We start from the raw sequence: 15759 nt of genomic DNA on the forward strand, positions 1-15759 counted from the left end.
AAATAGGCCTCGACTTTAAATCAATTTCGATTTGCAATTGTATGAATATGTTGACCCGCTGTTTTCGAAGCATTTGTGTTGAGACACTGTCTATGTAATCAAAAACTAGACTAATTAAATTACAAAATTGATTTTGTAAATTAATTAATTAATTTAATTTCAAACTGTTTATATTTACTCCTCTCCATCCAAAGGTTGCCTGGAAGAGATCGCTTTTAGCGATAAGGTCGCCCATTGTTTTCTCATTGTGATTATTTCTTGTAATTATTTATATTTATAATAAGTTTACTATTGTAATCTTTTGGAGGAAACAATAAAGAGTATCTATCTATCTATCAAACAAACATGTGGCTCACCTGATAGTAAGTGACTACCGCCGCCCGTGATCACCCACAACACCAACGACAATGCAAGTGTGCTGCCGGCCTTTTAAAAAGGAATATGCTCTATTCTTGAAGGTTATAATGTCGTATCAGTTCGGAAATATTTCTACTGGAAGTTAATTCCAAAAAGTGGTGGAGCGTGGAAGAAAGTGCCTTGAAAAAGGCACGGTGGAGGACCGCCACTCAATTGAATGGTTGGGATGGAACTTTAGTTTGTGGCGGTTGTACGGTGGTGAAAATTTGATACAGATATCAATCCGAACAATTCTTCAGAGCACTCCCCATGATGAATTCGTTAGAAGATGCACAGAGATGTAACATCTCGCAGTTTCAGTGGGTCGAGTCGGATAGCAAGGGGCTGGCTATCAATGAATCGAGTCGCCCGATAATGATGTGCGTAAGCATTTATTTAAGTGATCTTGAATAAATGCAACTTAGATTATATAGATATAGTTCTTTTTTATACCACTGAGATGGCAAACAAGCATACGGCTCACCTGATGGTAAGCAGTTACTATATACCATAGTGTCTCCATAGAAATGTTTCGGGAAACACGGGTCAACTTTTTTACATACGATTTTGCGTGATAAATTGTTATGAATGATTCCTTTATAACTTTTATATTTATTTTGTCTTATAATTCCTGCATCTTTTTTCATTTATTTTAGTTATTAAATAATACGTCAAGATATATTTCATGCGTAAGTATATAGAACACTGTTAAAAAAAACGAGTCGGCTAGTTTGACAATCAGCTGACAAAAAGTCGACCCGTTTTTAAGGCTCGATATGTATAATCTAAGAAATGTAGTTAGTTATTTGAAGTGATAATTAACAAGGATTTTCGAAAATAAATTATTTTGAAGCGTTGCATTGCATATTGTTGGTAAGTTAAAATTCAAAATCGTAAATATGATACAATTCTCTTCTGGGCCGTAATTGATGTTCTTACGATGACGTCCAACGAGCGGATGGTCGTTAATAAAAAGGCCAGCTGTCGTCCAATGACTGTCCCGGAGAAAGCGCCTAATTATACGCGTGAGCAATAAATTATTTTGTGGCACATTGCTAATGCTTTATCTGTGGGTGCGGGAGGGATTATTAGTAAAGAGAATTAGTAGCCCATTGCTAGCAACATAGGGTATAACAATAGAGCGTCAGGTCGACCTCCTCGTGGTTCCCCCTGGAAACCATTGTGATTGATATATTGTTAGATTCGTCCCTCAATATCATCCCTCACTGCCCCGTCAGCGATAACGCAAGCGGGGTTACCATTGCATTATATTCTATTATAATAAAAAAATACTTTATCAGTTACACTGTGGTATTAATATAAATGTGTAATGCCATGTGGTCCCGGCTAGAATAGACTACCACTTTCTTTCCCGTGAGTGTCGTAAGAGACGACTAAGAGAGGGCGAGGAATGGGCAGCAGCGTCCCTCTTAAAACATCTCCAAAGCCTAACTACGGTTGCCAATCCGCCTGCCAAGCGTGGCAACTACTGACAAAACCTTTATGAGGCTTATGTTAGGAGGTGGACAGTTAAAGGCTGATACGATTATGTTGATGGAAAATATCATTTAAAGAGAGTTTTTGTGGTAATTTTAATAAAACTTGGTGCGTAACATTAAAACAAATGATATGTATTTATTTTCTCCGCACTATGTTCAGTAAAATCCCGTCAGATGGCGACAGGACAATCCTTTTTGGGTCGAACTTCATTTCCTTCAGCGTGTTCTCTGACGGTTCTACCCGGAATTGTGACAGCAACTTGATGATACATATCCTGGACTGTAATTTAGCGAAACGCATACCTAGAAAAAAAAAAAGCAATGCTCTTTGTTTTTATAGATGTAATTTCTTTTGGTTGGGTTGGTTTGGTTTGGTCATTTGGAGAGGATGGATGAAAGAAGAATTACGAAAGAGATTTATCGAGCAAGAATGAATGGAGATGTCGGTAGGGGCCGCCCTAGACGGACGTATGTTGACCAAGTAGGCGACGTGCTGAAGAAGGGCCAAATTAAAAGTACCCGTAACCGGCGAGCGTGTATGAAAAGATTGATGAATGTGGAAGAAGCGAAAGAGGTTTGTTTGAATCGAAGCATTTGGCGTTCCATTGTTTCTGCCTACCCTAATGGGAGACCGGCGTGACAGATGTGTATGTATGTATGTATGTAATTTCTTTTATTCGACCTTAATTTGTAAGTATTTGAACACATTTGAATGTATGTGATAATCTTTATAATCCTTACATAATCCTGACTGATACTGGCTATATTTTGTTTTGAAAGTACCTTAATTTTGGTAAAACAGTCCATTTTTTAATTTGAGGAATAAAAGTAGTTGATTACGACTTTGTTACACAATTACAACTTAAATTCTGAAAAAGTAATAAATTAATTGACTAGAACAGTGTCTGTCAAATTTTTTCAAGGCGGGTCACGCCTTACTATATTAAAATATTTTGCGACCCCCTACTCTCCGCGGCTTCTAACTTGTTTATATTTTATTACATTACAAATATCAAGTCTATTACATTTTTATTTATATTTGTAGTTCGATATCGGTTAAATTCAATAAATAATACATAATATGTACATATACGTAATGTTTCAGATCCGAATATTTTATGGTGAGCCCTGTTGTATCTACATAGATACAATAATAAAGATAAATATACCTACAAAGGTGTTTTCATCGCGTTAAGTTCTAATTATGTATTTAAAATAGGGCTGTGTAATATGTAGATTATCTCTGCCCTTAATCAGTAGTATTTGTGTTAATATATTTAGACTAGACTAAATTACTTTTGAAGGACAAGTCTCAAGGTAGAGCAGTTATCAAATACTCGTCGCAAATTAATTCATTTTTAGATGTCATCTTTACAAAATCGGTGCATTTCAGCATATTGTAATGCGACCTGAGTTATTAAAAATTCAATTGAATGCGCTCTATTCAATGCATTTTTTTAGAATTCACTTAATATAAGTGCATATATATAATTGAAGCATTTGAAATTAGTTCCTTTAATTATATTCATGTGACAATGGATGGATTATCTATAGGTATCGTATGTACTAATATAAAGAGAAATAAATAGTTACCAATACAATTTCTTGGGCCAACTCCGAAAGGCATGTATGCGCAAGGATGCCTTGCAGCCGCAATTTCAGGATTAAATCTCTCAGGATCAAACACTTCTGGGTTCGGATAATATTTAGGATCGTGATGAATACCACGAGGTGAAATTAATACCATTTGATTTTTCTTAACAACAATATCGGTGCCAGGTATTTTATAGTCAGATTTTGCATTACGTTGTAACGGCTCTGCAAGAGGAAATAAACGGAGTGTCTCATCAAACACTTTACCCAAATATGGCATGTTGTTGACTATATCATAAGTCAATTCACCGTCATGATTTTCAAGAGTTTTATCTATTTCTTCATGTAGTTTTTCTTGAATATGTGGATTTTTCGCCAACAGATATAAAAGATAACTCATTGTAGTCGCACTAGTTTCGTATCCTGCAGCGAAAAATACTGCAGACTGTGCGGCAATAATACTTTCAGATATCTCTAGATGCGTTTGATCATCGCTTTCGTTTCTCTTTAGCGATGGGAGTTCTTTTTGTTCTCTTATCTCTAAAATTAAATCCATGAAGTCTCTCCTACCTGACGGCTTACCCTGTCTCTCATTGGTAACTGTTCTTGTCAAATCATGAAAAAAATCATTGACATATTTAGGAAAGATGGACAAATTTAATTTCTTGAACAGACCCGGATACATCATATCTAATTCCAGAGCAAAGTTTAAGGTGAACACATCTCGGTCTATTTTGTGGAGGGTTTTAATCAATGGATTGTTGTCCGTGATGTCATCGATGTCTATACCAAAGGCACAGGCTGCTATGGTAGACATGGTGTACCTCTGAACAAGGGTGTGGATTCTATGTTCTTTCTGATTACGGGTAATGGTTTCAACGTATTTAATAAACCGGTTACCACGTTCGGTCAATAGGTACGTCATATTCTTTAATTTTCCCGATGTAAATATTGGTGTGAATCGATTTCTGAGTATCCTCCAAGTCTCACTGTCTGCATGAAACAAATTTTTGCCCAGACCGTCTGTACTGTATTCAACTCCACGGTCGGAGAACTCGTCGAAGTCTTTAATCATTATATGCTTAATAATCTCCAGATCTCTTAGTAAAAGATTCGGTGTTGTCATTCTGAACACTCCAACCACTTTCTCGTCTGGATACTGATGGTAAATATTAGCCATAGTTTCCCCTACATTTTCGTAACGAAGTGCAGCTCTTTTGATATTACCGAATAGTGGCACTGGCTCTGGTCCAACGACACCTCGGTCCTTCCAGTAATTGAAAGTCCTTGTGAAGTAATAGTAAAGAGAATAGAGCAATACAATGAGTATGAGCGGTATATACATAGGCTCCATTCTTATCAGTAGTTCTTGACCGTTTGGATGAGTTTTCGTATATGAGCTTTATTCGTGGAGCATGCGTGTTAAATACTTTATGATAAGATATCACAAAATGTTTAATAAACATCAAGCAGGTATTATATTTAGCAAGTAGTTGTAAAAAAAAACTTACCTACATATATGAATAGTTATACTGTCAATTATAATATAAAATTAATATACTGTATAGAGACTGGTCAGCTCTGATCACTCCACACTGATTTACATATTTTATAGATTTGTTTTAATTATATTCTATATATTTTCGATTTTATGATCCGATACTGCTTAGTAGTTTGTATTTACACAAATTCATTATTTATAACAATATAAACTTTTTGAAAACAGCAACAGCTGTGTTTGTTGCCCGTTTTTCTTGGTTGAAATTGTGTTCCGAATGGGCGGCAATGAAATAATGACTATTCAAAAATGCTTAAATTTAAGTTTACTTGAATAAAAATATTTCTTCTTCCTTTATTTCTAAACGTTTTTAAATTGTGTATGTGCATATACAACTGCTTCACGGCAGAAACATAAATGAGATAGAGGTATCTAAGCAGATGACTTACGGGGAGGGATTGTTAGTATGCGTTGTTAGCAATGAAACTACTAGTTTCATTGCTAGCAATATACCCTGTCAGCTTGACCTCCACGTGGTCCCCCTGGAATCCATTGTGCCGAATTCCAAGTGTATTCATCACTATGGGTTAACTGACTTGTCTTTTCATTCTCACCTATCACCCCTTACTGGTGCCCTGCCAGTGTATACCGTTAGCGCAGGCGGGGTAACCATTCCATTATCATCAATTAAAAAAACTGTCTGTAATGTGACATCACTGAATGTAATATCCCTATTACATTACCTATGTTGCGATTATTGAAAGTCAATAAGATTAACTCGCGACCCGGTTTCGCACGAGGCAGATAAGTACAAGTTATCTAGTTTTTTTTTAAATATAGTACAGCTAATGAATTAGCATACATGATACTTGCTGATAATATAAGCTACGTTGTTTGTTTGTTTGTTTGTTATTTATATATATTTATTTGTTTATATATTATGTAAATTTTAGTATTTGTGTATATCAACAAAACCTGTTTTAGTTACAAGTTTCTCAATAGTTGCTATAGGTATCTCATAATGTTTATCGTTGTTTTGATATATATATCCAATATATATATATATATATATATATATATATATATATATATATATATATATATATATATATATATATATATATATATATATATATATATATATAACACAACTTACATGCTAAGTCTCTTATGAACACAGCCAATAACGGATTTTATTGATACAAATGAAAATTATAATTCTAGAGCGAGGCAGGCAAGTTAGAGTGGGTGTATGCAAGTAACATAAATGTATGTATGAAAGAAACCATGTATATATATTTATATATATATATTTACATTATTGTACGTATGCATATGTCTATGTGTATTTAAAAAACGAACAGAATTTCGTGCCTCCAATCAAATTGTTTATAATTACGCTTCTCCATCCAAAGGTTGCCTGGAAGAGATCGCTCTTAGCGATAAGGTCGCCCATTGTTTTCTCATTGTGATTATTTCTTGTAATTGTTTATATCTATAATAAGTTTACTACTGTAATCTTATGGAGGAAACAATAAAGAGAATCGAACTATTTACCAGAGGGAGACTTTGACAAAAGTCGTTTACTTGGGTACCTCTGTCCCATTCATGTTTCAACCGTGAAGCAGTTGTGCTTGCATGGCTGTGTTTCGGTTTGAAGGGTGCGATATGGCGTGAATTTACAGGGTACAGAGGAATAACACCTGAGTCCTCAGGAATGGTAACGCATGGAGTGTATCATGGGCGAAACAGTATACTCTGTTATGTCCATGGTACTGCTCATGTCTATAGGCGACAGTTACCACTTTCCATCAGGCGGGCCGTCAGCTTGTTTGCCATTCTAAGTTGCGTTTTGTGCGAATGCGAATAATTGCTTCTATTCAATTAATAGGCGTTAACAGTTGTTGTTATTAAAAAAATAATGATGTCTTTGGAGGTGACAGTTGATTAGCACAATGGTCGTGGGTTCGAGTCCCGCACAATACAAACATTTGTACACATGAGTCCATGTGCCCTTGTATTAGCCTGGATATAATATTTGTTTACGTGTAGAATCACCAACATAAGATACGGCCAAACATTTCAATACAATGAATTATTAAATATATATATATATATATATATATATATATATATATATATATATATATATATATATATATATATATATATATATATATATATATATATATATATACAATAGATTAAATTTCAATTAAATTATGAATAAACAAAACGTAATGGCGAGGAGCATCAACTTTTTAATTCAGATATAAACACAGAGTGACCGTCAAAGTGAATATCAATTTCAGGCTTGGTTTTTACCCATTACTTTTGGTATAATTTTGCTCAAAACTTCTACAATTCATCCGTACTTTGTAATTCCACTGTCACATCCATCACATTTAAACCCAAGCACAGTCACGTAAACACAGTTGTTTCACGGCGGAAACAGGAGTGGGACATAGATACCCAGTCAAACGAGTTTTGTATCTTCGTTTGCTAATAAGATGTTATTTTTATGATATCATAATAAACGATGTATATAATTCTTATCACAAAAATTTCAAGTTAAGCATACCACCAAGGACAGACAGGTTGATAAATTAATATATAAGATTGTGTTGTATAACAAAAAATACCACAATCGTGGTAAAACGAGTTATTTTAATTTAAAAACTAAACAAATAAATCGATATTGTTATTTCTATGGAACTAATAAGTCAGTAAATAGATAAAGAGTGACTACCCTCTTTCAGGTAAAAAAGAATTTTCTAAATTATAAGGTAACAAATATATTTTTTTATTTGTATTTGTTATCTCACAATTAAGAACCTAATTTTTTCCTAAATCGAACCCAATTTACAACCGAAATAAGCACCTCCTTCTTTTGGAAGTCGTGGAAAAGGAAACAAAATTTCAGGATAAATAAAAATAAACTGATCTTTTTATTAGTAAAAAAAAAAAAACCTAAAACTTTCTACAAATTTATTTTAAGAATTAAAACTTTTTTATCACTTTTAAAGGAAAAAAAGCAAAAAGCAAAACATTTGGCGACCTTAGTGATCAAGCGATTTAATATACCGATCTCACTTGTGATAAACATTTGAATACGATATAATAATACAAATAATAGAATACAAACAATTAAACATAGAATACACCTAGAATAATACAACGTTGTATTATTACAATCAATCAAAGAATGTATGTATTTACAAAACACACACACACACAATGTTGAAACTGCCCATCTGCAGAACCACACTGCATCAACAAAACTGTGATATAATGACTATTAAAATAAATAATAAAATACCAAAATCAATAAGAGAACTACCAGTAAGTCACTTTAAATTACGGTTAAAAAAATGGTTACTGGAATGCAATTTTTATTCAATAAATGACTTTTTAAAAAATTAAATGTATGTATGTAAATGTATAATTCAGTTGTATTGTATGCCATTTGTTATGTTTTTGACTTGTTGTGTTTTTGTTTTTGTTTAGTTTGTATTTGTATTTGTATTTGTTTAGTTCTGCTACCATTGGTATGTGTGCGACTGTCAATATTTATAGATTGACTCCTACTAGGCTGTTAATATATGTAAGCCACTGTGTGCTGAAATAAAAATTTGCATGCCTTTAGATAAGGCGAAATGTGTAGCTCAATAATATTTAAGACCATTATTATTATTTTATTTATTTTTATTTTATTTAACTCTTTATTGCACCATAAATAAAAATATACAATGACAAGTGAATAATTCAAGTGAAATACAGTAACATAAATAGAGATTGAAATATACACATAAAGGTACAAAAGGCGGTCTTATCGCTAGGGCGATCTCTTCCAGACAACCTTTAGTTAAAGGAGAACAGATAGAACCACATTTCGAGCAAATAAATAAATTATTATTATAAAAACAAAAAAGTTAAGAATCTCTATCAGCACTAACTAAACTGAGCTTGCAATATCACAGTGCAATCGACATACAGTTAAATAATTACAGTATAAGCTCTCATATTATGTTCACTTTTATGACTACGACAAACTAGTTAATTTTAAACTTACGCGTTGTTTACACATATTTTAAATACACAATTGGAACTTATCGTAAAAGCTTTTACAGGTAAATAAACCTACGTACCTACTTCTGTTGCGACCACGACGTGGTGCAATCCACGTCGAAACGTCGGCATTTAAGAAGTAGGTATGTAGGTACTATTTACCTGCAAAATTTATCATTTAAAATATGACGGCAAACTAGTCTGCTTTTAAAAATTTATTTTCTTCGCAATATATTCAATAGAATCCCATCAGCTGGGGTCATCACGATCCTCATGGGGTCAAACTTCATTTCTTCCATGGTGTTCTTTGATCGTTCCACTCGGAATTTTGAGAGTAACTTGACAATGCATATACGGGACTGCATTTTGGCGAAACGCATGCCTAGAAATATAAACATAATTAAAGCCATAAATAAAGTGACTGATGATTATTTTATAAGAATATGTGTAATATATTTGATATATATAATGGTCGAGAGGTTGTATAGTGGTCGAGAGATGGACAGCAGCGTCCCTCTTAAAACAATGCCTAACAGTGGTTGTCAACTCGACTGCCAAGCGTGGCAATTACCACGAGAGACCACGTTCGGCCTCCAGGGGGAGGCCTATGTTTAATAGTGAACACGTAACGACTGTTTTGGTAGGGTATACCATACATATAATATAAAAAAAATTTAACATGTAAAACTCTACTCGAAGTGTTTCTGTGATCTATTGAGTGTCATAAAATCTGTTGTAATGCTTTTTTTTATTGTCAACTGTAATTTCATTATGTAACTCGAACATAGTTATTGATTTATTGTAATAAAAAAGTTACCTTCCTTCTATATTTCAAATAATTACTACGATACGCCAAATTGCTTCAAGATTAGTTAAGGCAACATATTTACTACAAGAATATGGGTATTAAATTACAAGTGTATTAAATTTACTGGAAATAAACTCACCAATGCAGTTCCTTGGACCAACCCCGAATGGTATATATGCACAAGGATGCCTTGCAGCCGCAATTTCAGGATCAAATCTCTCAGGATCAAAGACTTCAGGGTTTGGATAATATTTAGGATCGTGATGAATACCACGAGGTGTAACTAATACTATTTGATTTTTCTTGACAACAATATCAGTGTTTGGAATTTTGTAGTTAGACTGTGCACGTCGCTGCAATGGTTCCACTAAAGGAAACAGACGAAGCGTCTCATCGAATACCTTATCTAAATAAGTCATATCCTTGATTGTATCGTATGTTACTTCACCATTATGATTTTCTAGTGTTTTATCTATTTCTTCATGTAACTTTTCTTGGATATGTGGATTTTTTGCTAACAGGTACAGCAAAAAAGTCATAGTGGTAGCGCTTGTTTCGTATCCTGCCGCGAAAAAGACGAAGGACTGCGCAGCAATAACATCATCCGTTATCTCTAGATACATTTGTTCCTCGCTATTGTTCCTTTTCGTGGACTGTATTTCTTTTTGATTTCTCAATTCTAAAATTAAATCCATGAAGTCTTTTCTATCTGTAGGCATTCCTTGCCTCTCGCTAATAACAGATCTTGTTAATTTGTTAAAAAAATCCGATACATATTTAGGGAAAAGAGATATGTTTAGTTTTTTGAATAAACCTGGAAACATCATATCAAATTCATTGCCATAATTTGTAGTGAATATTTCACGATCTATTTTATGTAGGGTCTTAATTATTGGATTTGTATCTGTATAATCATCGATATTGAAACCAAAAGCACAAGCTACTATTGTAGATACGGTGTACTTTTGGATAAGGTTGTGGATTTTGTATTCTGCTTGGTTATTTGTAATTTTTTCCACGTATTCAACAAACTGGTCTCCCTTTTCTGTCATCAAATGCATCATATTTTTTAATTTTACAGAAGTAAACAGAGGTGTGAAACGATTTCTGAGTACTCTCCAAGTATTAGTATCAGCATGGAATAAATTCAAGCCAAGACCTTCTGTACTGAACTGGATTCCACGATCGGAGAATTGGTCGAAATCTTTAATCATCACGTGTTTAATAGTATCCAGATCTCTGAGTAAAAGATTTGGTGTCGTCATTCTGAACACTCCAACTATTTTCTCGTTTGGATACTGATGGTAAATGTTAGCAATGGTTTCACCGCCATTTTCACGACGAAGTGCGGAATTTTTTATGTTTCCGAAAATAGGTATTGGTTCTGGTCCAATGATGCCTCTCTCTTTCCAGTAGTTGAAATTCCTTGTGAAGTAATAGTAAAAAGAACAGAGCAGCGCGATGATCACGAGTGGTAAGTACATGAGCTCCATTATTGTCACTTGTTGTTGTCACTGCTTCAAATTAATATTTACTTATGAAGTAAGTGTATCTCACACATCATATATATACACTCTACTATCAAATATTAGAGTACTCATATTATCATAAGTAATTAAGTTTATTAATATGTCTAATCTGTCGTGAAATACATTGTTATTCATGTTTTCAATGTTGTTATCAGTCTGTTTGTCTCATTTTGTAAAATGTGTTTGTATTATAATTAAAGTTTTCATTTTTAAATTGATTACTAAAAAGACGTGTCTCTTTATTTAACTTTATTCTTTTATAATGTAATGCGATATCTTTGTAAATTTAGAATCGATGTGAATCGTTTATAAATAAATATGCTTTTTTCTCTAAATTTAGAATCAATGTTTACATATAAAAATTCTTTATTGCCATTTCCATTTGCAACTATTTTATTGCAACTAATTATAATTTAAAATTGTGCTCCCAAAAACAAAAAAACAATTGTGACAAAATTGTGATTAACGTGAATAAAAGTGTGATATCAAAATTAAAAACATTGAACCCGTTTTGATTAAGTTTCTGTGGGACTAATTTGGTATATCCTTTCAGATGAAAATAGAATTTTCCAAATCGGCTTATAAATAACGGAGTAGCGTATTGTAAAATCTTTATTGTACATATCCTGTAGGATCTCTTACAGACATGAGGTAACAGAAAAAGAAAATTTAAAACTTAATTATCAGATTCTTCTCTTTTTTAGATGTCGGTTGGTAAAATAACAATATTAAAGGAGGATATGTATATGTATTTGTTTCACTATATTTGTAGATTGCTATATTTGAAACTTAAAGACAATCTTTAACAAGTCAGGCACTGGTTAAAGATCTTGCCAGTGATGATCTACGGAACCGAAAAATGGCCCTACAAGTTCGCCCGTATGTAAAAGCTTCAACTAAATTAGCAAGCTTTGGACATAACCCGAAAGATAAGCAATCTGAAATGGCAATGGACTGGTAACATAACTTGAAGATTTGACAATGAATGGGGAAGAATGGTTCTTGAGTGGCGATCCAGGGCAAACGCAGTGTGCAGTGTAACGCACGACCCCGGACTAGAAGTTACGACCTCAAACGCATTGCAGGGAGTTAGTGGATGCAGGTGGTCTTTGGACAGATGACGGCTGATAAGGTAATGATTTGCAGATTGCGTTTGTGTTTTACGCGACATTCATAGTATACTGTAACTGACCGTAGGTAGTATTATACATACTATCACATATCGAGAAATTAAGAAATAGGCAGGATAGTGCTATCTTTACCGGTGGGATCTGCAATATACCAGTTATTGTCATATTACGTAATTCATATAATGCGATAGAAGAGTTTGTTTCTGATAACACAATCAGATATTAGATTACTGCTGTTATTCAGACTACGCACGCACACACGCACGCACGCACGCACGCACGCACGCACGCACTCATGTACGCTAGTTTGCATGGACCATAATATCGAATTAGAACCTTTCAAGTTTTTTGAAAATGTAAAATTTTATTATAATTATTATAAGACCACAGCATGGGGTTCTTCAAAAGGTTAGTAAAGAAGTTTCTTCAGGGTCGGCAACGCGCGCGTAATACCTCTGGTATTGCAGGTGTTTATAGGCTACGGTAATCGTTTACCATCAGATGGGCCGTATGCTTGTTTACAACCTCAGTGGTATAAAAAAAATATTTAAAGGAATTGTAATAAAATTCGTTGCTATGCAATAATTAGAGTTATATAACCAAATGACAAGTCATTCTCGTTGACATTGGTTGAGCATCAAAACAACATGAGTCGACAGATCTTGCAACTTATTATTCGACAAATCATCTTGAACATTTTGAAGACGAGTTATAGAATTTGTCAACTCATATTGTTATGAATATTTACTAACAATATTATTTACAGATTAAAAATTTATCTATTTTATATACGACTAATAATGACGTCAACAATCTTCTAATAATACTTGTATATATGGCCGTGTGGTCTCGTCAAAGAATAGGCCACCCCTTCCATTCTCGTGGGTGTCGTAAGAGGCGACTAAGGGTAGGCGAGAGATATAGGTAGCAGCGTACCTCTTTAAACAGGACCAAAGCCTAATTGCGGTTGCCAATTTGCCTGCCAAACGTGAAAGCTAAGCCAAGGGAGACCTATGTTCAGCAGTGGAAAGTTAACGTTTGATACTCAAAACGACTTTTGCCTGATATGGGATCGCCAACAACTATGACCCATCTTGAAGATTTCAAGGGCCCCTCATTTTCTGCGCAGACGCAGTTGCTCGCTAATTCCAATCAATTTTGTAGTGTTCTTTTTCTGATCAGGAATCTTATACATTATTTTTACGTTTTCGCTACAGCACGCAAGTGATAGAATGAAACAAGAAATAAATTCTGGTGTTTTATTTTTTTTATGTCCGATATAAAATATCAAATCAAATCAAATAATTTATTGCACGAATATGGGTATATATATTAGATGAAAATATTAAATACATGTCCATTATTCCATATTCTACCATATCGGCGTGTACAATATAAAATTACAGTAATAATAACTTATAACAATAAAAATAATGTCAAAATGTAAAAAATGTCAATAAAAATAATTAAATTGCATGTCTAATATTTATCACTGTAATAGTCATGTAACGTCACTTGGCTGTCAAATATTCTTTTGCTTTTTTCTTAAATACATTTAAACTGTTTATCCCTTTGAATGCTTTCGGGAATTTATTGTATATTTTAGAGACCATACCGAAAAAACTTTTATCAAATAATGCTGTGACGTGAGGCTGAACGCGAATTTTATCGGTATTACGGTCACTTATTAATTTTTCAAATAAAAATTTATTCTTATATGTTTTTAAACATTAAGCGTTTCAACTTATTTATTACAACTTTATAAATTTGGGCTTGACATTTGAGGTTATCAAATTATATTGAAATAAAATTTAGTTGTTGACATAATAAAATTAAAGACGTTTCGTGTTCATCATAGTCACAAAATTAATTCGAAGTAAATGTGTCGAAAACTTCCGACTTCTGATCTTTTTAATTGTATTATAATCGAAGTTTAAATTCGAAACAATAGAATAACTTTTTATTGTTAAAAGTTTCCTAAGAGCAAACAGATGAAATACGTCATCTGTAAAACAAAAATCTGATTGTCTTACGCGTACAAATATATCTAATATATAAAATTCTCTGTCTGTTGTTCTGTCGCGGTGTTTGTTACCAAACTCCTCCGAAACGGCTTTACCGATTTTTATGAAATTTTGTGTGCATATTCGGTAGGTCTGAGAATCGGCCAACATCTATTTTTCATACCCCTCAATGATACGTGTAACCCACCCCTAAATATTAATTTTTTTACAAATATTTTTATTTTTATTTTATTATGATTTAGCATTGAAAAATACATATAAATTAAAATTTTCACGCTTTTACGATCAACCCCGATTTTTTAATCGCGATTTTTATATGCCGTAATAGGATTGAAAGATGGCAATCGAATATAACAATTGTAGTAAAATTTCATGTGTAGTTCTCAAAATAATGTATATGGTAAAACAACGTTTGCCGAGTCAGCTAGTATAGTATATATATATATATATATATATATATATATATATATATATATATATATATATATATATATATATATATATATATATATATATATATATATATATATATATATATATATATATATATATATTTTATTGTTAGGGAGACAAACGAGCAGACGATCCACCTGATGGGAAGCGGCTACGGTCGCCCTTGAACACTTGCAACTCGAGAGCAGTTGCTTGTGCGGTGCCGCCCTTTTATTAAAAATGCTCGACTATCATGCGACATCAAGCGGGTATGATATCAGCACGAGATCTTTATCAAAAGTCCCGGATTGTTCCGAAATCAGTTGATCAGTTGATGTCAAAAATACTTGTAGATAAATTAATTCGATATTAATTAAATTCAATTCGATGTTTAAAATAATGGAATACATTTTAAGGAATCCAAAAACGTCTTTGAGTCAACTGTCATTGTAATATTAATTCAAAATTCAAAAACATAGAATAACTTTCATTAAATTCGATTCAGAATTCATAATAATAGACTACATTTGAAGGTGTTCAAAATCATTTGTAAGTCAAGTGTCGTTGAACGGTTAATTCGAAATTAAATACAAAAGAATAAGTTTTGAGTAAATTCAATTCAAAATTTGAAATAATAAAATAACTTTCAACTGTTTTTTAAAAACAGCGATCTTAATAATCTTAACACTACATACAAATACAAACTTGCTGTTTCAAAGTATCGTTTAGAAAAAGTTAATAAGTCTTTTATGGGAATGGGCATTAAATGTTACAATAAGATA

At 33.0% G+C, this 15759-nt stretch overlaps 3 protein-coding genes across 4 annotated transcripts in view; all 3 read right to left on the reverse strand.

Moving 5' to 3' along the window:
• Positions 1 to 15759, reverse strand: part of LOC113523095 (inactive dipeptidyl peptidase 10) — a 329346-nt gene that overhangs the window by 112065 nt on the left and 201522 nt on the right. The gene's annotated exons all lie outside the window — the stretch shown is intronic.
• LOC113519200 (cytochrome P450 6B2-like) lies at positions 1964 to 4896 on the reverse strand. The gene is made up of 2 exons (XM_026904254.3): positions 3489 to 4896; positions 1964 to 2198 (listed from the first exon to the last, which is right to left on the reverse strand). Exons 1-2 carry the CDS (start codon positions 4840 to 4842, stop codon positions 2032 to 2034), a joined length of 1521 nt encoding a protein of 506 aa, XP_026760055.2. The 5' UTR covers positions 4843 to 4896; the 3' UTR covers positions 1964 to 2031.
• Positions 8020 to 11488, reverse strand: LOC113519199 (cytochrome P450 6B5-like). Its single transcript, XM_026904253.3, has 2 exons — positions 10002 to 11488; positions 8020 to 9436 (listed from the first exon to the last, which is right to left on the reverse strand). Exons 1-2 carry the CDS (start codon positions 11353 to 11355, stop codon positions 9270 to 9272), a joined length of 1521 nt encoding a protein of 506 aa, XP_026760054.2. The 5' UTR covers positions 11356 to 11488; the 3' UTR covers positions 8020 to 9269.

The sequence above is a fragment of the Galleria mellonella genome, unplaced genomic scaffold (assembly GCF_026898425.1).
Source record: "Galleria mellonella isolate WM207_F2 unplaced genomic scaffold, CSIRO_AGI_GalMel_v1 utg109, whole genome shotgun sequence".
Classification (NCBI taxonomy): domain Eukaryota; kingdom Metazoa; phylum Arthropoda; class Insecta; order Lepidoptera; family Pyralidae; genus Galleria; species Galleria mellonella.